General features: G+C 37.4%; 1 protein-coding gene across 7 annotated transcripts in view; it reads left to right on the top strand.

Moving 5' to 3' along the window:
* The window catches only part of Tmem135 (transmembrane protein 135), a 280,538-nt gene that overhangs the window by 192,796 nt on the left and 63,861 nt on the right, over positions 1-23,881 (top strand). For all 7 annotated transcript variants that reach the window (NM_001013896.1, XM_087656459.1, XM_087656454.1 and 4 more), the window contains 1 exon segment: positions 23,320-23,366. In NM_001013896.1, the coding sequence (NP_001013918.1) occupies positions 23,320-23,366 (47 nt within the window).

The raw sequence follows: 23,881 nt of genomic DNA, 5'->3' as shown, positions 1-23,881 counted from the left end.
TGGTTTTAGATTTTCATTGTCTGTCATTTCTAAGTGAAATACTACACTTCGTTACTAAGATGTGGTGATAAACCACAGTGGCTAGAACGTGGCTCGTGCTTCAGTTTATTGTAGAGCCCAAACTGGGCTGTGGTAGAAACATTGAGGAGCTATTAGAAATGTGTAAGAAAAATGTTCTTTATAATTTTCCTGCTTCTATTAAATTTTGTTAATTTTAATTGACACAGTGTTTTTAGACCCCCCTTCCCAGTCACACACATTGTGTGTGTATATGAACACATTTGTTTGTTTGTTTGGAGACGGTTTCTTGTACATCAGGCTACCCTTCACTCTTTTGTGTAGCTGAGCCTGCCTGGCCTTATACTCTGATTGCCTCACCCTTCCAGAGTGCTGGGGTTATTCCTGGGTACCTTCATGGCTGGCTTCAGGGTGCTCCCGCTACTCCACTTTTCTGTTTTTACTTGCTGACAGGATAGGAAGGCTAATGCAATCATTGTAAATTTGCTTTTAAAAATTTTATAAAATACTTTGCATTGATTATGCCTATCTTACGGAGTTTTTTGTGTGATTTTAAAAAAATTATTAAATTGTTTTTTTCTTAGATATCACTGAATGAAAAAGGAACTTCCTTACATTTAAGGAAACATTTTTCTTGTTCAGGTTAAAAAATGTTGAATGAATGCCTGGGAAAACTTCTGGTTTTTGCACATATTCTTAGAATGAACATAGTCCTGCCAGAAGACAGCTGACACCTGTGGCTGTTAACCCAGATACTGTCCGTGCTTGCTGAAGTCTGCATCGTTAACTAAGTCCGGCTAACTATGTAGTGCGCTGCAGAATTTAACTGCACATTTCCTTTAGCATGACATGCTTGTGTATTTTTCCCCAGCGTAATAGATGAGCTCATTGCCACTAGGTTTTAAAATCATGAGTTCTATATTTACATTATTCTGCTCCAACCTTCCTCCTTCAACCCAGCTCCTTCTCAAATTCATGACCTCTTATTCTTTAAGTATTATTGTTACATAGATAAAAAGGTTGTAAATCCTACATTCCATCAGAAAGGCTTAGATTAATTAAAAAGAGCTAACAGTAAATGTTGGTGAAAATGTAGGGAAAGAGGCTGTCATTTACTGTTTGGTAGGTAGACTTGCAAACTGATGTGGCCACTGTGGAAGTCAGAGCAGAGACTTTTCAAAAAGCTAAAAATAATCACCATGGGACCCAGCTATACTGCTACTCTTCACTTGCCCCCCAGGATTCATCCTACTTCAGCTGTGTCCATTGTGCTGTTAACTGTTTGCTTCTGGAATTCTCTTCCTTAGTGTTTTTGTAATTCTTTTTATTTTTAAACATGGGTGTACTTGCTAATTTATGCTCTCTTAACACAAGCTACGATCTCTGGAGAGGAGGAACCTCACTTGAGAAAATGCCTCAAGACTGTGCGATAGGCAGATTTTTAGGCCATTTTCTTGGGTAGTGATTGGGGGAGGTCCCAGCCCATTTTGGGTAAGGCCACCTCTGGGCAGGTGGTCCTGGATTTTATAAGAAAGCCAGCAGAGCAAGCCATGGGAGCAAGCCATAAGCAACACCCCTGCTCCAAGACCTCTACATCAGCTCCTGCCTCTCAGGCCCTCCATGCTTACGTCCTGTATTGACTTTCTCTGTCAGGGACTGTGGTGTGGAACCACAGGTAGAGTAAGCCCTTTCCTCTCCGAGTTGCCATGGTCATGTTTCCTCACAGCAGTAGTAACCATAACTGAGAGAACGGGTTCTCATTATATTCTCTAGTATATCTCAAAATCCTGGGTTCAAATAATGGATACTCTTGTCTCAGTTTTCCATAAATCTAAACAGAAACAAAAGCCGGTATGCAATAGAACCCTGAGATTCATGTGGTTTAGCTTGCTGAACAAATGGCTGTTCTTTTCTTTTCCACGTCTCCTTCCTCTTTCTCTTGTCTTTTGAGTGAAGTCTGTCAGAATGATACATTTAGAAGTCATTTCCCTGCTTGCACAGAAATCCTTATTTTTGTGTCTGTTACTGACAGCCTGTATTTGCATGGAATGTATCTTTCAAAGCTAATGCTCTTTAGTGTTGAAATTGAGTGAGATTGGAAGACATTTCAAAGATGTAGGAAATTTGCTTGTTATTATTGAAATGTTTTCAAACAACTTTCATTATTTGCACAAGCTATTTTATAGTTGTTATAGACTTGAGTAGAATTAAACTATGCTATTGGTTAGAATTATTATTAAAATATTTTCCAAATTTCCCTTTGTGGTTTTAGTTGGAGGATAAAATCATGTTATATGAATAATTGTAGCAATTTTTGAAAGTTTATAACTTTCAGGAGATTTCACAGTGATGAAATTTTTATAAATTATTACCTTAAATACTGGGGTTAATATTACAGATTTTGAACATTTGTCAAAATGTCATTGTCATTTAACAAATATTAAAAAAAAAACCCACATGCACAGTAGTTGATCTATTCCTGGAGCACTGTGAGGAAGTAAAGGAAAGAAGTATAAAGCCACCAGAGTGCATGTTTGATTATTTCAGGCTCTGCCAGCCTTCTGTCTTAGAAATTGATGTCAGTTTACACCAGGCTTAGTGCTGGCGGGAGGGTGTTTCCTTTCTTCTTTTTTATGTTATGGAATATTTTTTTAAGGGAACTTGATTGAGAATCTGAAACCCAGGCTTATGAAAGGTCTCTTTGGAGCCGTCAGGAAACATTCCCTAAATACAGTGTGTACACGCTAGCTAATGACTCAGTTTCTTGACTTTGATATAAGACAAAGTCCTGATCGGGTAAAATTTCCAATAAAGCCTGACCTTTCAGACTTTAATGCATAATTTTTTATTTGAAAATTTAGTATTCCTGAGCCTTTGAAATATGAAAAAGAAAGTAAAAATTATTATTTGGGAGTTAATTTAAATTGCCTTAAGAATACTTGCATTTTTAGGACACACATTACCTTTGGTAAAATGTTGGTGGCTGTTACAAATGAGAGATTTGCAGCCTTAAAAAGGTATTTATGCATAACAGTTCTCAAAGCTTAGTAATACTGGCAATCCTAAAAGAGCACAAATACTTTATTTAACTTAAGGATCATATAAATAAAATTTTTATATTTATTAACACAAACAGAAAGTACAACAGCACACGAGTCTAGTCTGGGTTGGTTTTTTTTTTTTTTTTTTTTTGTTTTTTGAGCTGGGGACCGATGTAGTCTGGGTTTTTAATGTAAAAGATTCTAATTCATCTTAAGTGGGAAAGAATTTGATTCCTCTACAGACTATTATTAAACAATATAACAGGAAAAATTTTTCTCAAGCTGCAGAACAGCTAAATATTTGTGTACTAGAGTCAAGAATAGAGATGCTGTCCTGTAATGTGACATTCTCATATAGAGCTTTCTCTGAGTCACTAACTATAGCTTTTAAAGTTTTCTGTGGATGGTATGTAGATTACTGTATATTTGTATTTGCCAATTCTACTAAGTTTCTAGTGGTTCATTTGTGGTATGTTTTAATGTGTAGCTTGGTCAAAACTGATAGTTGGAGCTGTAGAGTTGACATGACTCTAAACATAAACTCTAATTTCATATTTAAATATTTTAAATATTTATAACACATTGATTTATCTGGGTTTTCATAACTCCAATGCTAATTCAAAGGAAAAAAAATGTAAGAATCATTTCATTTGTATATTATGAGAAGAAAATGGGCATTTAGACTTACTGGGAAAACAATGAAACATTGTTACACTGTTACTTGTTTTTATTATATCTCTTTTAAATTTATTGGGAAGAGTGCTATACAGTAAAGCAGGGGCCATGGAGCTCTTGAAAATATTTTACTTTTAGGGAATCAAATAATAACACAGGCACGTTATTAAGGGTACTTTGTGCTCCAAAGACGTCCACTGCCTTGGTTCACTGGGTTGGTTGCTGCATTTTCCTTCCGTTCTTGCCTCCATTGCTCCTCCTGCTGTACCCACTCTCTGTTCTTCTCTTCTCTTCCTGTACACTCTCACTCACTCCTTTGTTTTTCTTATCTACTTTTGCCTTGGTTCATAAATACAGCAAATGATTGAAGCCATTACATGAAGGCAGTGTATCAGGTAGTAAGGACAAGTGTGGTTTGCTATTGTCCTCTCTATTTATATGAGGCTGGCCTCAAACTTTTATGCATCTACCTGCTTGCCTCCTAGAGGCTGGAATTAAAAGTGTATACCACTGTGCTCAGCAAGTAAGATAGGTTTAAAAGATGCCTAGAGATGAGTATTTCATTGAGTCCTGATTTTAAAAAAAATACCCTTAAGAAACATTGTCATCTTTGTCTGTTTATCGTGATAAGCTCCAGGGTTTCATTGCCCTCAAGCAGTAATTTCCGTCTAGGTAGTATTATAGCGATTGATTGATATATAAAACAAATCATCCTAGCATTTGAAGAGGATTTAAAATGGATCACCAGGAAGAGACACTTGCTACCATGCCTGATTCTTAGAACTTGGATGGTTTGGAGGAGAGGACCAACTCCAGAAATCTGTTCCCTGCTTTCCTTATTCATATGCATATGCATGTGTTCATGCACACACATTAATGTACCACTGTTTAAAGATGCTCTGATTTAGAAACCTAGTCTAGGCACATCTGTGTGGCTAAACAGTCATCATTAAGACCAGACCTTACAAATCTGAGCCTGCGCTTTGACATCCCTGACCTTTAAAGCATCTCTACTCTATAGAGCAAAACTAAAGACCGGGGCTAGACTGAGAAGCAGAATTTACTTAAATGTGTAAAAAGCCTGGATACACGTTGACTTTATTCACCTTCCATTTCCTAAAGGCATTCAAATAAAGGAATTTAATCTAGGCAGCAATTTCTAGGTACAAATAATTTCTAAATGCAGCTCATAGAATCAGTTATAAGAACACTACAACCTTGTTATAAATGACTAACAATGGCCAACCACATGAAAATAGGCCAGTTCTTTAACTAAGAAAAATAATTAGGAAGGGAATGACTACAATTCTCTGATGGGAATTCTAGCTAAGTATTAGTAGCAAGTTTTTGTTTATTTTTGGTGTTTGGTTTTAATGAGAGTGTTTTAATCCACAGTACAATATCTCAAAGTCTGAAGTTTGTAGAATGCTGGAAATCTTTATAACTATGTCAACACATTAACAAGAGAATGTTAAGTAACAAGTCTACATAGTGGACTCCTTACGTTTACACTAAAAGTACCTATGGAGCAGAGGGCATGTGGCCGGCTTTACAAATATGAACCAAGAATGCAAAAATACTGCCAGTTATTTGGGATCACTTAAAGTTTTGCCGCATTTGAAAACAAATATGGAGACTTAGGTTTGAAAATACCATTGTTTACTCCAGTTTAATTTATGTTTAAACTGTGGTCCTATTGTTTTACAATCATAGCTAGACGAAAGTTTTTGCGATAATTTTCTGTGACCATCAGCATGTATGCCACTGCCTGATGTGATGAGAGGAATACAGCCTACATGTTTGTTTGTCCTGTACGATAATTATCTTTATGCTTAAAATTTTCCCGCATTGCATCTATTTACCATACAATGGGATTTTTCCGTGTCCATGTATGTTTCTTGGTAAAACATCAGTTCACACAAACTTTGGAATGAACAAAGGAATGGCTAGCACTGCTTTGTTCTGTTTTCTGTATTTGGGGGAAAATGTATGAGTCAACCCCCCTTTGATGGAGATTAGTTTGTGATTCAGTTCTGTAAAGGCTTTAAGTCTGTATCACATTTTCTGTGGGTGCCGGTGTCTTTAATTGGATGGACAACACACTGTTAATGTGAATGACTGTTTATCTCTATTTGTACTTTGGTGAGGAGGGAGAGGGTGGCCTCAGACTTTGTTTCCAAGCATGATCCCTGTTCTGTTCTACGTGCACTGAAATGCTGTAACATTGTCTTTGGGAATTTGGGCTCTCACTGGATAATGAACTTTAATTGTGTTTTCAAAGGGCTTTGCACAGAAAGGGACATGTTCAGTCTAAATTACACTTGGAGCTTGCTAGAATGTGCTTCTTTTTTCCTACCTATTTGCCTTTAGTTGAAGAACTCTGCTGTTTTGTCAGCACTGAAGACAGAAATTTCTTAAGTCTAGACATAGGGACCTCCTTGTGCGTGCTATTACAAGTGGTTCAATGTTTCTGAATAGGGCAGGTTAGAGGGAGTGTTAAAGGATGGAAACCTCCTTGCACTGACCTCATTGAGACAGTGTATTCATGTCAAAAACTAATCTAGTGCAGCTGCAAGATTAACTGTGTGGAGAAGCTATAAACAGAGGGAGTTGTGACCCCTCCTCAGAGCTCTGTTTCCTGTTCCAGCATCCACTCTGGCATTGCTGAGAACTCTGATGGACCATCATTTACTGAGCAGAGCTTACAGTAGGAGCATGGTGGGGGTGGGGTGACCCAGCTCCTGCAGCATGACTTCTAGCTGAGGCTGTGAGCAAACTGGGGCCAGTCTAAGGAGAGGAGACTAGAAAATAAAAGAACTGGAGTTTTTAAGCTATCAGAGAATTTGCCATTATTAACATTTCAATGTACTATTATGGAATTTTACTTTAATTTTCAATGTAATGTTTTAAAGTACTCATAAACTTTGAAATTATCAGTAGTTTTTTTCCTCAGGTACATGTGTTACAGAAATATACTCTTGTTTCAAATTATACAGTCATATTTAATTTTATTTTTAAAGGAAATATTTTATTCAAATATATGTAATTGAATCTTAGAATTCAAGATTGTTGAAGGTACATGATTTCTCGGAAGTCTTTAGATTATTTTAAAATTTACTTTCGTATTTTTCTTGTCTATTAACTGGTCTTGTGCTTTAGAGTAAAACTTTTTAAAGCAAAATTGAGTGGGAAACAAGAAGTTTCTCTTGTATTCTTTGCCTTCATTTCTACACAGCCCCTTCATCTTCGTTTGCGGTGTAGACATGGTGCATTTATACAGTCAGAGACTACATTGAGAGCTCAGTGTTTGCCCATTCCCTAGGGAAGGGCATCTTGTTTGATTTCAAGTCGTGGTATTATGAATAGAGTTTCAATAACATTTGCATGCAGATTTTCAGATTACAATCACAGAATCTATAGGGAGATTAGTGTCAGTGAGTTCAGGGACATGTGGTTGGTTGCTCATGGGCTGAGAATAGGTTGAGTGCTTAGTTCTGACAAGGAAATGTATGCCATAAGGGAGTAGAGCAAGGGGTGAACAGAATATAAGGACCAGAAGACAGGAGCAAGGGCTGTAGGATACTCTCTGGGCGTGGCCAACTTCACTTGGTCTGTACAAGAAGGCCTGTCAACAATCATGGATCACGTGTTTGTCTGCTGTGGGGCTAGTGTACATAACTTAGATATTGGTAGGCAATATGCATGTTCTAGTGTTAAATCTGATATCTGAGCAGAATCTGAGTATGAAGTGGAATTAGAGACACTGCTCTTTCTGTAGAGAGATCTAATTATTCACCATGTAGTCAGTTAAAAACATGCATCATTATTAATGCTTGAAATTGACAGTAAAATCCCCACAGTAATGGCTTCGGCTCTAACATTGTGTTCAGAACTGATTTCTTTGTAAGGTTGATACACTAAGTTGTTCTAGCCAGAATTTAAAAAAATAAGAGTTTTTTTGACATTTGTGATATTAATGTTCTGGGGCCCGAGTTACATAAATGAACAATACGATCGATCCCCTAATATTTGTGTATTTAAAAATAGGACTTCGCTGAATATAGTATGATTTTATTCTTGTTTTGCCTCTCATCTGCAGTCCCGACCACATTCTAGTTCTTCACTTTGCTATTGTGTCTCTAGGCAAGCGATAAGGATGAGGGAGCTGAGCTCAACAGTGTGTGCACTGGTGACAGTACCTGTCACAGAGAGGAAGGTTTCTGGATCTCACTTCCATGCTGCTTCCTCTCTGTCACTAGGTTTATCTGCCCTGTGGGTAGCAGTGACTACAAATGACTGGTTATTTGAAATGAGACATTCTGTGATGTTTTAATTGAAACTCAGCTTTGGAGTAGCACTTTCTAAAGTGAAGAACTTACAGGAACCTGTTCTGACAGGATTGTGCTTTGTTCTGGATGCTTGGCAAGAGGCCAGAGCTGTGTACTCTGGATACTGCTTTGTTTCCCTGTTTAGCAACACAAGAAAGGTATGTTTGCATAGAGTTGATGAAATTTGATATTGCAAAGATTTGTCCTAATCACAGATTACTCCAAGACCATAGAGAAGCAAACAGAAGAGCATGTAATAAGAACCTTACCTGTTTTGTTCTCACTCACAGTATAAATTACTCCTGTAATTATTCAGCAATAACAACTTAGTAATGAAATAGCATAAGAATATCACATCTGTTTAAAGTATTAAAATTTAATGTTTAAGGATTTTTATTATATCCACACAGTGCATTTAACCCAAATAAAATGTTTAGTGTACCTGAGTTTAATATTTTTGGTATTTTAATAAATACTAATAGTTTTAAAACTCTATATTAGGTAGTATTATTGTGGGAATTTCAGTTTATCACTACTTACTATAAACGCTTTATAAACACTCATTATTTTATGAAAGTCATCAATATAGCTCAATGAGTATGCATTTTAATTTTCTTTTTATAATTTTAAAGTGCAGACTCAAGAGGCTCCTGTGGTTGTATGTCTGAGTCTCAGCGTTTTCCAGAAGAACATATTGCTTTCGGCATGTGAGGTTTTGATGAAGATGGGATTTTGTTGTCTCATATAAATAATAAACTATTCTTTTACTGCTCTGCTGACAATATACTGGGTGTCTACTAATGAAGCTTGTACCCATCGAGTTCATTGCTTTGAGACCTTGAGTGAGTGTAGTAACCTCTCTGGTAATATGCCTCCTGCATGTGAAACAGGTGTATACTAGCAGGATTCATGTGATTATTGCCTGGAGACAAGTCCCCCATTTATATAAAATTAAGCTTGCTGTACAGCACAGATTCAGTACTTGGAAGTGATTTTTGCTAGATACTGAAACTGGCCTATATCAAAGCCTTTGGCTGCAAATAAAAGTTCACTTAGCTGTTGTACATCTTTGTTTGCCAGAAGAGACTGTAACTGTGCATCTCTTGACACATTTGTAAAAGACACACAACGAACTAAAAATATATGTAAATCTAAAGCAGGGGATCTCCTGATGCTGTGACCCTTTAATACAACTCTTCATGTTGTAGTGACCCCAAACCATAAGATTATTTTCATTGCTATTTCCTAAGGGTAATTTTGTTACATCTATGAATTGTAATGTAAATATATGTGTTTTCCAGTGGTCTTAGGTGACCCCTGTGAAAGTGTTGTTCAACCCTGAAAGGAGTTATGTGACTCACAGGTTGAGAACAGCTGACCTAAAGGATCAAAATTGTTCTTCTGGGTCTTGAATAGTGTTTAACTAAAAGACAATTGAAAATACTTATAATTACAAGGTGACTTTGTTTTATGTAGAAGAATTAGGTCATCCAAAAAAGGGGCAAACCGAAAATCTCAGGTCAAAGTTCATCAGTATGTAGTGACAGAGAATTTGCCTGGCACATATGAGGCCATAGATTTGATCTGTAGTGCAAAAAAAAAAAAAAAAAAAAAACAAAAAACAAAAAATACCAAACAAACCCCAAAACGAATATTTTGTTGTAATGCAAATGGTGACTTTTCCTTCATTAATTTGATGCCACTATACAATGCTCTAGCTCATTGTACCAGTCAATCTTATTGCAGTCTTAGAGATCGTATTCTCCAGGAAGAATATTCATTGATTAAAGACTTTTGGATGAGCCAGAGCAGAATGTCAGCGCCTTACCTTACTTTGGGTAGAACATTCCTATGTTCTTTGGTTTTATATACAGTTTCAGACAGTGTGATTTTTGTTTGACCAACGAATCTTTTTTGATTAAAAAAATAAAGCTATAATACCAGTATTTTAGGTAATTAGTGTTTTTGAATATATGAAGTTAATTACATCCGTAAAACACAAATGATTTATAGTATTAGACAGTAATTTTTGCTTTAGCTATTTTAGTACATATGTTCCAAATGGGGAATCTACATGCTTCAATTTTATACTTTCAAACATATTCTAAGATATAGCAATAAAGATTTTAGAAATCAGTTACATGTTAGACATATATAGCTAAGATCATACTTACATGCATGTGATAAATGTGAAAATAAGAGCTGTCAGTGTTTCCAGTGAAGCATTCCATTGAAGCATCCCACCAATATGTGAGTAGATCTTTTAGATATAAGTAATGTCAAAATTGATGGCCTATTTAAGTGCAAAGACAAAGCTTGAAGAGCAAATGGGTTAGGGCTTTTGCAGATAGAGAGTGAAAACATTGGGGCAGGAACGAAGGCTCAGTGGTTAAGAGCATGCACTGCGCTTGAGGACTGGAGGTCAGGTCGGTACCCATAATAGGTAGACAGTCACCTGTTACTTCACATCTAGAGTATCTATGCCTTCATCTGGTGTGTTTGGGCACCCATGAGCAATACTCAGGCATACATATATATTCATAAAGATAAAACTTTAAAAGTAAAAGTATTTAAAGGTGTTTGTTAAATTTTGCTGGACTTCTCTGGAGACAAGAGTTAATCTAATTCTTTCATACTGTCAGGGATGGTTTGGTGACTCCTTGAAAAGGCATATTGAATGTTGGGATTGTTTGTCTGCCCCATATAGCTCTGATCTATATCATCTTGTATTTTGAAGGGATGTTGTCTTAGTCACTGCTCTGTTGCTGTGAAGAGACATAATGAGCACAATTCTTACAGTCGTGCTTACAGTTTCAAAGACTTAGGTCATCATCCGCATGGTGACCCACAGACAGACATGGTGATAGAAAGGTAGCTGAATTTTACATCTGGATCCTCAGGCAGCTGGGAGTGAGGGAGGTAAAGAAGGAGGGGGGGGGAGAAAAGAGAGAAAAGACGGTCAGACTGACTGACTGACTGATTGACTGACTGACTGAATGAATGAATGACTGACTGACTGACTGAATGAATGGCTGGACCTGGCTTGGGCTTCTGAACCTTCAAAGCCCACTCTCCCCCCACCCCCCAGAAACAAACTTCCTCCAACAAGTCCACACCTACTACAATAAGACCACACCTCCTGATCTTTCTAAGCAGTATCACTTCATGATGACTAAGCATTCAAATATATAAGCATTTGGGGTCCTTTTTTACTGAACCACCATAGCTGGTTTTCTACAAAACAAGACATTAATCTTAGAATTCTGGATATACTAAAGAAAAAGGCAAATTTTAATGTAGTAATTATATAAAATGGATTTCAAACAGCATTGTCTGAAATAGAATTGACTGCTGTTCTAAGATGTATTTAAACAAAGATGGATAGTGGCCTTTCCTCTTCAGTAGTCATTTAGCAGATCCTACGGCCACATGCTGTTCTAAATTTTAGACTGTGTAAGTTTAAGGTTGCGAAGATTCTTTGAGAGCAGTGGTTTCAACTGGGTGAGGCTTTGTACTCTTCAGGGAATATCTGGTTATCAGTGATGAGGTGAGGCAGGGGCTGCTGTCCAGTGTGTAGACACCAGAAATGTTGTCTACATCCTGTGGTGCTGGACACCTCCCATCCTTAACCACACAGGATTATCTGCCTCCATTCCTCAGTCACTAGTGCCAAGGTTGGGAAACAGAGATTAAGGGATTTGGCTGAGTAAATGACTTAGATGGTAGCCCACTTAATCTTTGAAACTAGCCCAAGCCTGAAGGCACTAGGGCGGCTAATACTGACCTTAAGCATATGAAGTAGGAAATGCTTGAAAATAAATTTGTGATGCTTATTGAATCCGTCGCTCTGTGCAACATGGGACATAATGGGACCTTTGTCCTCCATGGCGTGTGAGTGGAGATGAGAGTGAAACCTCAGAGAGAGTCAGTTCTCCCCATCCACCTTCAGTTCCAGGGGAGTGAACTCAGGCAGCAGGCTTGTGAGGCAAGCCCCTGGCCTGCTGAGACATCTTTCTTGACAAAGTGCTTGACAGGACTTTGTTGATGTTTCCTCACATGTGTTTTCTTAGTGGAGAGGGAGGGAGGAAAGGACAGGAGGAGAGGAGAGGAGGGATGAGGACAGGAAAGAAGGGGAAGAGGATAGGATAGGATAGGAGAGCCGGGAGGACAGGAGAGGGGGAGGAAAGGGAAGGGAGAGCAAGAGGGAGATGAGACTGACAGGTCAGACCTTTGGTGTGTTTTTCCTTTTAAAAATACTAACTCTTGGTTTAGGAGTCAACCTTAAGAGCTTGTTTATCTTCTAACCTGAAGATCCTGCCAAATCTGCAGACGTAGCCAGTCTCATTCAGGGCTGAACTTAATAATTTTTCAGAGAGGACAGAATTATTCTAAAAAGAACTGATTGACCCATTAGTTTTATTTGCATACTATTAGCTTTATTTATATCTTGATTGTTAGCTATGTTTTTATATTGATCATTAGTTTTATTTATATATGTTTACTGAAATGAAATAATCATGTGGTAGTTTTACGCTGAAGCTTGGTTGTATAAATAAACTACTCTGACGTGTGTTATGGTTTAATGACATAACAATCTAAAATAAGAGTGTCAGTCACAATATTGTAATGGCAGAAAGCCTTCCATTCAGCCTTCTGTTTTGCTTTGCTGCTAGGCTCTGAGTAGGCCATTGGAAGTTAGGCTTTTCTAAGCACATAAAGGTCAAAGTTCTAGTGAAATTTTTATAGTAGCATAATTAACAACTTCTTAGTTTTCATTAAAAATTGCCAATTTTGTATGTTTTTCTTTTTCTTTAAGCATTAAATTATGGTTCTGCAAAATGTCTATTTATATGTTTTGGCTCCTAACTTCATTAATGTGAGTGAAATGTGTGCTCAGGGTAGCTCAGACACCGACACGGTGTGTAGCAGGAGCCACCTGCCTTCCTTAGAGGCATTTTCCGTTAAAATATTAATCAGACTATTTGTTGTTAGAGACAGAATTTCCATGTGAAAATTTGGCTAACATATATGTGTACTGAACTTTTTGCCATACACTTTATTTAATGCACTAAAAAGAACACATTTAGAAATGTTCTTCAGAAGTTTCCAGTTTCCCAATTAGTCTGGTTTACTGTTACCAATTAAAATTTGAAGACTAAGAAGTCTAGGGCATATCAGTTTCATATTGCATTTGAGGTTATTTATTTGTGAGACTTGTACTCTCTGACTTCCAATCATCTTCCCAGGGGATTATGTGGAATCTTTCTGGTCTACCAGTTCACCACTTGTTCATCTCCTTCACACTTTGTGTACAGAGACAACAATGTCATTGAGACATGGTGTAGCGTGTCTTAGAAATAGTCTACAGTTTTAGGCCAAGCCAGCCTTGAACGCCCAGATTTTGCGATTATAGATATTAGCCACCACACCCTGACTCCACAGATAATTTTCTTTATGAAACAGTTTATTTGAGAAGTTTTGCCTTTCTAAGTTGTATGGTACCTTTAAAATTAGGCATCATAAAATATCTGGGTGACAGAAATAACTATGTCTATAATTTATATTAGACAATAAACTTAATGGACTTGGTCTTAGCCACAAAGTGTATGTCCGGTATGTCTGTGTATCCAATCCCCTGACTTTTTATGCTACTACTTTAGACTTTTGCCATAAGTACATAACAATGATATTGGCATTTTTGGTTTTTTGTAAGCTTTTCACTGATTCTGTGAGTTTCACATCATGTACCCCATCCCCATTCATCTCCCTGCTCCCTCTTATCTACCCTCTGTCCCCCCCCCCCCAAAGGAACAAACAAAACAGAAAGTATCTCATCATGGAAGTTGTAGTTTATCACAGTGTATCCCATACTATACCGATCTGCCCACATATCTTTACTTGCAATGAAACATTGGTTTGGCTCCAGGTCTCTGGCTTCTGTGACACCATCAATTTTGGATCCTCACCGGGACCTCTCCTGGTTATTCTGTTGTTGCCCTGTGTCATGGAGGTTCTGCAGCTTTGGATCAGTAGGACTTGTACTTCACATGCTCAAACAGATCATAGATGACCAATTTTGGGGTGGGGCAACTCAAAGCCCTGGGTCTGTGCCTGGGAAGTGTTTGAGGTGGTCACCCTGCAGGCTCCCCAGCATCCAGCCCTGCTCTAGCTAGTCCAGCCTTTGGAGCCATCAGCAGTGGGCAGGGCCAGCCCTCCTGCCCTCCTGCTTTCAGGCTTTCTTAGCTTCTCTGTACTGCTTAGGCCCAGGGCCCACTCTCCAAGGGACTACAGCTGGCTAGGGGCTGGGCCAGATCTTTTGACCTCACACCTTCAGAGCGTGTTTGCCCACTCCCTCCACCATGGCCAGCTCTGCTGTGCTGCCCTGGGGAGTACAGGGCCCTCTCTCCTGAATACTGCACCTGGTGGGAGGCAGGACCAGTGAGCATACTGGCATTAAAAAAAAAAAAAAAAAAAAAAGCAAACAAACCAAAAAACCTAATATGGGTGTTTTCACAGAAGGGTACAGAAAAAGCAAACTAAATGTTGCTAGCCTGCTACTTCACACCGGAAAAGAACACACAGATTAAAAGTACTTAGAGAAAGCTGACTGACACCTCTGCTCCGTTTTCCCCATCTGCCACCCCACCCTATGGTCTTGTGTAGTCTAGGCTTGCTTTATTACCTTGAACTTTTGATCCTCCTGCCTTTTCCTACCAAGTGTTAGTAATTCAAACCTGTTTCAGCAGGCTTGGCTTATGCAGCTCTGAGGTTTTATGCTACATCTCAAGCCTGTACTCTACTCTATCTTTTAGTGATAATCTTCTGGAGAAATAAACTCAACCTAGAAAACACCCCTTCCCCCGCCCCCCACTGGAAGTTTGTAAGATGCTTTTTGGGCTATGCTCATAACTACAGAGCTAAAAGATGAGGTGAGAATATCTTTTTAACCTAGAACTTGCCCGTCCTTTAGATTCAATCTTCATGAAAAGATAGGTAAGGCAGGTGTTATACTTAGATTTGTGTGCATATTGTTTTTGGATTTATTCAGAAAGTAGGGTAATGCTTCCTTTGGTGCAGAATTATGAAAGACAGGTGTATATGTGCACCTGCTTATTTCATTAACCTATATACAGTGAATATTAATATCTGTAGTGTGCTTTTTGTAAGATATCTTCAGATATCAGTGCCTAAGTTTATGCTTCTGAGTATAGGCAGAAATCAGCCGTTTTGCTATGTTTTCAGTCAGATAGCCCAGATCTTGTTGAAGGCTTACAGCACTTTACTGAAGAGCCTGACCATGCAGCTGGCACACATAGTGGTAGATGAAGGTACTTCCTGTCTGTTAGTCTCCTCCTGTGGTCATTTTGGAATTTGGAGGGGATGACGCTAGATAAATTTGACTTTACACTTGGGCTACATTGTTTTCTGTTACTGTTCTCACTACTAAAGAGCTGGTAAGAGTTAAATTTTCAGAACTATCAATGGTGATCATTTTTTACACTGTCTTAATTTACGAGCTCTTCTTTTGTAGGACATTGACAAACCTTTCAGATCACTGTATCTGTAGTATTTAAAATTAATTGATTCTGCCACGCTGTTAATTGGAGAAGGGGAGTTGGTAATGGCCAGTGGTAGAAAAGGTGTTGTTTCTCCTGAAACTAAAGTTACAGACAGTTGTAAGTTTCTATGTGAGTACTAGAAACCGAACCCAGAAACTACAAACTGCAATTGCAGTGAACACTCCTAACCACGGTGCCATCTTCCAGCCCAGGAAGCAGTTACTGAGTATTTAGAATACCCTAGTGACTATTGCTAGGCTTTCTATATGTTATCATTAGCACTTCATGCATGTAGTTTATGCAGCTGGCATTATAATTTTTAGAAATGAACAAATTAAGTGGTGACTATTTGTTAATTTGTAGGAAGGTGCAGAGTATAAAGTTAAAAGTGTACCAATTCATACTTTATATTCAGACTTACAATATGTGAACTGCTGTAACTTTGTCACAGTAGGCAATAAAAATGCCATTAGCTGTCCAGAGATGTTGAGTCAGACTTTTGTAATGGTGAAAGTGTCTTATGCCTGTCTATTTGTGATGGTGACTGTTCTTCTATCCAGCTATTAGTTGCTCCAGGTGCAGCACTAATATGAATGAGAAAATAAATTTAATATTTTATAGTTATTCATTTTACTTCAATGACCATACTCCACTATTTGTGACCAAAATGCATTAACATGACTGTACTTACTAAACAACAGAACAGCTGGAAGAATAGAACACATAAACCAATGATAACATGCATCAAAGAGCAGGGGTACTGTGATAAGAGAAACAAACAGACTGTGTTGTATTGTTATCCTAGCTTAATGTATGGAGACGATTCTGAGTCATGAGTCAAGGAGGAGTCACTAAATAAGGACTCTCTGAATGAGGGAATAACAGCATATGGGCAGATCACAGTGTTCACAGAACAGAGGCTGCAGTAGAAAGCTCATTATGGCTTAGGGCATTACAGGAGGAAATACTCAAGCCTCAGAAGGTGCAACCTAAAAAGTTAGTTGTTCTTAACTGTGTGCTGGGCATTCAGGCAGTTGTGAGAATCGTTTCACTTCCTGTTTGCAGACATTATAGAATGATGTGGCACTGGGTAAGCATTCAGTAATGGGAGTATTAGCTCCATAGCAGTCACTGTGCGGTCCGTCCTAAATTATCTTTTAAAATATTTGAAACATAAAGCTTTTCCCAAGTAATTTCTTTGTGTACCAGAACAAAGCTTAAGATTTGTGAGAGTTCAGAAATACCCAGGACCTATCAAGGTAAAACTCAGAATGCCAGGCATCTATTACTGAGTGGTAAGAAGCAGGACCTTTTGACTCAAGATAATCCAGTTCATACCAAGCTAGAACTGAGAACCATTTAGCAGTCAAGGACAGTGAAAAGGGTTGTTATAACTAAATCCTATAGTTTTAAAAATGTTAGAGACATGGAAAAGAGTATTAAAAACCCAAGTCACAGTTCTAGAGATGAAAAGTTTACAGTAATTATAATTGTAAATTATATATTGTGGAAGAAAAATCTCAATGACTGTCAGTATAAAACAATTTGAGAAGCAGTCCAAAATGAACCATATAGAGAAAAAGATTTTTTTCCCAGAATAAAAATTGCCTCTATGAATTCAGGGCTAATTTCAGATGACCTAGGATAATGTAGTTAGGTTTTCTGATGGAGAAGACAGCAGAACAAAAAAAAAAAAAATCAAATAAAGAGTGAAAGGTTTCAAGTATGATTGAGACTGCAAGCTTAAATATTCAAGATACTTAATGGAACCCCATTCCAAACAAGTTGTCGGGATAGGGGGTCACTAGAAAGGACATCACAGTCTACATGGAAAGAAAAGTGAAAGAAGGTGACGCACCAAGCCAGAGTCCTGTACCCAGCAAGAGTAGTTTTGCAAAGAGTGGAAACATTTCAGACAGAGTTTCAGGAAAAGTGATTTAAATGCAGTGTTGAATTTGATATATACCTGGAGTTTGGTGACAGCAGTGACGTGAGGACAGCTGGGAAGAAAGGGATAGGGATGTGCCCTGTGAAGATTAAATGGGGCTGTGATGGGGATGTGGGTTAGAAATTCAAAGATACTACAGAAAATGCCAAAATAGGCAACCAGTGAGAGGAAGTAGCACCATTAATTCAGTTAATTGGAAAAAGGTAAACAAGAAAATAGAAGGGACAATATTAAATCAAAGATATTTTAATCTAAATATGCCAATAGGTAAATAAACAGTCCAGATATTCCAATTAAGAGATAGATCTTTACCAAAAAATGTGCTGCGTATAATTTTTCATGCCTTTAATCGTAGCACTTTGCATGTTGGATGCCAAGGCAGGCATATCTCTAAGGTCAAAACCATGATGGTCTAGAGTAAGTTCCAGGCTAGCCAAGTCTCTACAGTACACACAGAGTACAAAAAATTACAAGGCGAGAAACACACACATTGCCTATAAGCAATACACTTCATATATAATGATCACAAAGAGTGAAAAAAAGCGAAACACTAACAAAATAAAAGGGAGATGTCCTGTCAACAGAAAATGAGAGAACACCATAAATACCTCATTAGGGGTGATGAATATATTCCTTGTCTTTATTATTCTCCCATGGAGTAGTACCCTGTAGAATCTCTGAGAACTGGCATTTGATTTAAATACCTACCAGATACAGTGTAACAGCTTTTCCAGCATTCATTTACTGCAAAAAGTATCTGCCATCACTCTCTTTAAAGACTTTAGTTGATGTGTATGTGGGGGTCTGTGTTTGTATATGTGGGGTGTGTGTGTGTGTGTGTGTGTGTGTGTGTGTGTGTGTGTGTGTGTGCGTGCATGCATGCACGTGCTTATTCTGAAGTTCTCTTCAACTCCAAAGTTCTTTAATTTAGAATATAGAATATTTTTCATTGTCCGCACAAGGATGTACATTTTTATTTGGAAAAATACTTTATTGAACTCAACAATTCACCACAGTGGATTGAAAAACACTTAAAATATGCCAATGTTCTAGTTTTTGGAGCTTAAATGTTCCCCAGAGACTCAGTTGCATACATGGTTACTAGCCTCTTGGCCTTTCAGAGGTAATAGAAGCTTTAAGAACAGGACTTCTGAGAGGAGGTAAAGTCAGTGGGTATGTCCCGAGGCCCCAGTGTATGTCTCCCTCTTCTTTTTTCTCTCTCCTTTCCCCTCTCCCTTTTTCCCTCTCCCTTTCTCCCTTTCCCTCTCCCTCCCTTTGTGTCTTCTTCCACCTTTCCCCTCCTCCTCATAGGTTCCCACAAGGTGAGCAATTCTCTTTGACAAGTATTCCTAAAGTATAAAGACCCAAAGTAAGACCCAGAGACAAATCGCCGTGGACTAAGGTTTTTTTAAAATAAAAACCAAAAGAAACTTTTTAAAACAAACTGAAAAACAAAAAACCAAACCCAAAAAACTTTTTGACTTATTTCAGGTATTTTGTTAAGGTGATAGCAAACTGACTAACACCCTAACTAAAAAAAAAAAAAAATGTCTTTCTTTAACATGTTTAATTACATGATTTTGGGCATAGTGTATGTTAAGATCACATTCTTCTCGATAACATTCAGGATCTTTCCAGTGACTCTTTAATCCAGCGCTTTGTCCCCTGTCTTTTCTTCATTGCCTCTGCCGACAGTACTCTGCTTCCCTGACCACTTTGTAAACATATATTTGTGTGTGTGTCTTTATTCTTCCTTATTTTCCTCTCTAGCCCATGCAGGCCACTGTCTGACGTTTCCTTCCCTCCTCCTGTGACATAAGGTTCATTTCACAGGAGCAGTTGCCTGCTTGTTATGTCTGCCACTGTACATTCTAATTAAGTGTCTGCAGCATATTAGGTATTCAGTGTGTATTTATAGAATAAATCAGCTGTTTTAAAAATACTTTAGAATTTTTTTGTCTTGATTCTTCCATACCAAAAAAAAAAAAAAAAAGCAACCTTCAGTTGTTGAAGATTTTAATGTTTCTAATTGTTTAAAAATAGGGTATCTGTTTTTATTCGTTTATGTTTCTGGTCTTGGATTTTACTAAGAGGTTGCTTTTGTGAGGATCAATATTAAATAGTCTGCTGAATGCCTGACCCTTTCACAGACTTCTTTTTATTGATTTTCTCTGTCAATCTAAGTGACATACTATTCTTAATTACAGATTGGTATTAGAAAATCCTAGGATGTATCTAACGTTCCACAGAAAATATTCAAGTCAAGACCTGCGTAAATCCAGCATTTCAGTGTATTATTTGTAAGGATACTTTTTCCAGATAGTAAACCATGAGTAGGATTTTTGTTTGTTCGTTTGTTTGTTTAAGACAGGGTTTTTCTGTGTAGCCTCTCCTGTCCTGGAATTCACTTTGTAAACCAGGCTATGCTTGAACTCAGAGATCCTCCTGCCTCTGCCTCCAGAATGCTGGGATTAATGAATGTGTCACCAACACCCAACAATGAGTAGTTTTAATATATTAGGATAGTACATTAAATTATCATAATAGTTATTTAAATAGACACCATTAGAGAGAGAGAGACAGAGACAGAGAGACAGAGAGACAGAGAGACAGAGAGACTGACTGACTTTGGGTATTTTCTTTTGAGAAGTTGGAGAAGGTAACTGAGCATACAGGAAAGATGCCCAAAGCCAGTAGAATGATAGGGAATAAAACTAAATTTCCTGATCTGGGTATTATATAGCAAGTAACAGCCAATAAAAACATACTTGGCCTTTGATTTATTATTTTAAATGATTTGTTATTTTTATTTTATGTATGTTAGTCAACATATATGTATATGCATCACATACATACCTGATGCTTATGAAGGGCAGAAGAAGGCATCAGATACCCAGGAAGTGGAGGTACAGAGGGCTGTGAACACAAACCTGATCCTTCTGCAAGAGCAGGGAGCGCTCTTATCTACCGAGCCACTTCTCCAGCCCATGGACTCTGATTCATAATTGCATATATTTCATGTTTCTAAAGTCTGCGTGTCATAAACCTTAAATATTGAAAGCTGGATATACTTCAGATCAATGGAAAGACCCTAATCCTTAGAGGGATTAGGAGGATAGAAGGAGAGGGAGGTGTGTGTGTGTGTGTGTGTGTGTGTGTGTGTATTTGCATTTGGACTGTTATATAAATATATTTCTATTTCTTTAGTTTCATTTGATACCTATCTTTGGCTGATATGTGTTTATATTTCTAAGACCTTCAGAGTGTATTTATCTGAGGCTAGTATAGCAAACTTGACTTAACCTGCTCTGTAATGGCTAAGTTATTACATTTTCCTCTAGTTAACTACAAATCCTTCCTTCCTTCCTTCCTTCCTTCCTTCCTTCCTTCCTTCCTTCCTTCCTTCTTCCCTCCTTCCTTCCCTCCATTCTTCCCTTCCTCCCTTCCTCCCTTCCTCCCTTCCAGATTTATTTATTTATTTTATGTATGAACACTATTTCTGTACGCACCTGCATGCCAGAAGAGGGCATCAGATCCTAATATAGCTGGTTGTGAGTCATCACATGGGCTCTGGGAATTGAACTCAGGACCTCTGGAAGAGCACACAGTGATCTTAGCCCCTGAGCTATTTCTCCAGTCCCTGGATTATTTGTTTTCATTTGTGTTCTTTTTTTGGTCAGCTTTTAATAATTGGAGAATCATTTACTCATTTCCCGGAGGATGAAGCCATTGACAATTCTTGTGCTTAATTTTCAACATTGTCATTGTTAACATTAAGCACGATTTCCCTTTTCCCTGTGATTTCACAATAGTGTTAGAGAGATCCTTTTTGTTGCCATAACTACAACTGGGCTTCTGATTGTGTACATATACTATCTAATGTTTTAGTATGGTTGCTAATGAGGGAAACTTTTTCGATCCAGGCTTATTATGTGTTCTTACACCTGATATGACTCCTCATATCACGTTTTTGTGAGGAATTGTTATTCTTTATGCCACTAAAGGTGATTATATTTCTAAGCTTTTTAAAAATTGATTATATTGCTTGCTTGTTGGAACTTCCATTATATTTAAATAAGTTACATTGTCCTGATAGTTAGCAGACATGTTGACTCAACATGTGTGTATGTGCTATGTATGTGTGTTTGTACTTGTATGTATTATGTATGTATGTGTGTAGGTATGTGTATACTTGTATGTGTGTTTATATATATATATGTACTTATATGTATGTATCTATGTGGATGTATGTGTTTATGTGTTTATATGTTGTGTGTATCTACATATGTGTTTATATGTTAGCATATGTATTTGTGTGTATGTGTGTATACACGTGTCTCTGTGTTTGTGTGAAAGCCCCTGTACTCAATGTGATTACTTCTTCAGAGTTTCTTAGACTTTTTCAACTTGTAAGTACCTTTCTCCTGAGAAAAATATCCAGAAATCAATATAGGTAAAATGTTTACTGTTTATAAATCATAAAGAAATATATTTAAGAACACTTCTTGGCTATACATAGAGCTTTTATCTTTATTAAAGAGAAGATAATTTGTATACTGATGGATGGACTTGCTTTTTTCATAAAGAATTAAAATTTGATTTATTGACATTACAGGTACAAAGCATACCAATATTTTTACAGTTAATCAATATTTAGATTTTATAACCATCACTTCTGATGGTTCATTTTGTATAAATGCATAGTATAAAATTGTAGATAATGTGTTTGGGGTAATTTTAGAAGCTGTTGCGAATTCTATTCTAATCCTAATACAAAATTTATTGGTAAAGTATTAGGCAACTCAAGTTAGGAACTTAAGCAGAAATTTTCAAAGTTAAGCACTTAAACACAATAAGATACTAATCTGATACTTATATATTAACATATGATATATTAGAAGACATTTTTTAATAATTAACCTGGCCAAGTGCCAGAAATATCTTGGATTTAATGTCATTTGATTTTGAATTAAATATTGGTTGTTGCACATTCAGAAAACCTTGATTGTTGCCATATTTTGTTAGTTACTTCACATTATATATAGTCCCGACCCACAGTTTGAGGATGTGTGTTCTTATAGAGGCAAGCTATACCAGTGTTCATTGTTGAGCCGTTCCCACTCATCTGTCTGTATGGGTCACATAGGTATATATGTTTGTTAATAGCTTTGTGTATATAGTTGGCCTTATGTATCAGTGGGGGTCCCATATCCATGAATTCAACCAACTGCTGGTTGAAATATTAATAAAGTTTGGTAAACTCTACTGAACATTTAGTCCTTTTCTTTTTATTCCCTCAAAAATACAGTCTAGCATCTATGTAGATCGAATTTAAATGTTTTACTGCTTACTATAAGTAATCTGTAGATGTTATAAAATGTGAGAGGATGTATGTAATTCATATGCAGATAGTATGCTATTTAATATAAGAGATTTGATCATTTACGATTCGTGCATCTGTGGGCTAGTTGGCTGGATGATTTTAAATCAGTCTTCCATAGATGCTGAGTGAAGATTATGTGTATCCCACATGTATAGAGTATAATTACATATACTCACAAATCTGTTACTGCCTTAATCAGTTATTTGAGAGGTACATGATCTGGTATGTTGACATACATTGTGTGGGAGCTTCTGTGTCCTTGCATTGCATGAAGCCTGAGATTTAATAGTGGACATTTGCTGTTGTCAGTCACAGAAGTGATGTTAGTCAGTTCCTTTGCAAATAATCCCTTTCCTCCTTGTTGCAGGTCCTTTTGTTCTGCATCACAGCGGCCATGTACATGTTCTTTTTCAGGTATGCTCTGTTCACCAATTTATTTCACTGTCGAATAGTAGCTAATTCCTTTCAACTAAAGTATGCCCTCCCCAAGTCATTCTCTCCAGGAATGGATTCCTGCTCACCTAACTCCAAGAGTTTAAAGGTAAATCCCACTTCTTTATTAGTAAAGAAAATAGAGAGAGGAGGGAGGTTTTCTGCGGAATGTGTTAGTTTGACTCAAGTACGAATACAAAGGGTCCCTGTCACCTTCCTATGACCAGAGAAGTATTGGAATGATTCTCGACTAGGGAGAATCTGCTCCTCATAATCTCCACTCTCAGCCATACTGTTTACTTTGCATTTATTGCCCTTGTATGATACTCCTTTAAATAATTTTTATTGCATTGTTGGTGCTCAGTCATAGCAGGAATGTTGAAGCTTTAACATTTGTCTTTAATTGATACAGGCAGTGGCAGACTTGTAGATGTAGTTTCAAGTAAATGAAACCACGCAAATAGGGTAAAGTAGGAATTTATTACCGGAACACCCTA

Source organism: Rattus norvegicus, chromosome 1 (assembly GCF_021556685.1).
Source record: "Rattus norvegicus strain SHRSP/BbbUtx chromosome 1, alternate assembly SHRSP_T2T, whole genome shotgun sequence".
Lineage (NCBI taxonomy): Eukaryota > Metazoa > Chordata > Mammalia > Rodentia > Muridae > Rattus > Rattus norvegicus.
The sequence above is the reverse complement of the archived record's forward strand: the minus strand, read 5'-3'. Positions and strand labels throughout refer to the sequence as shown.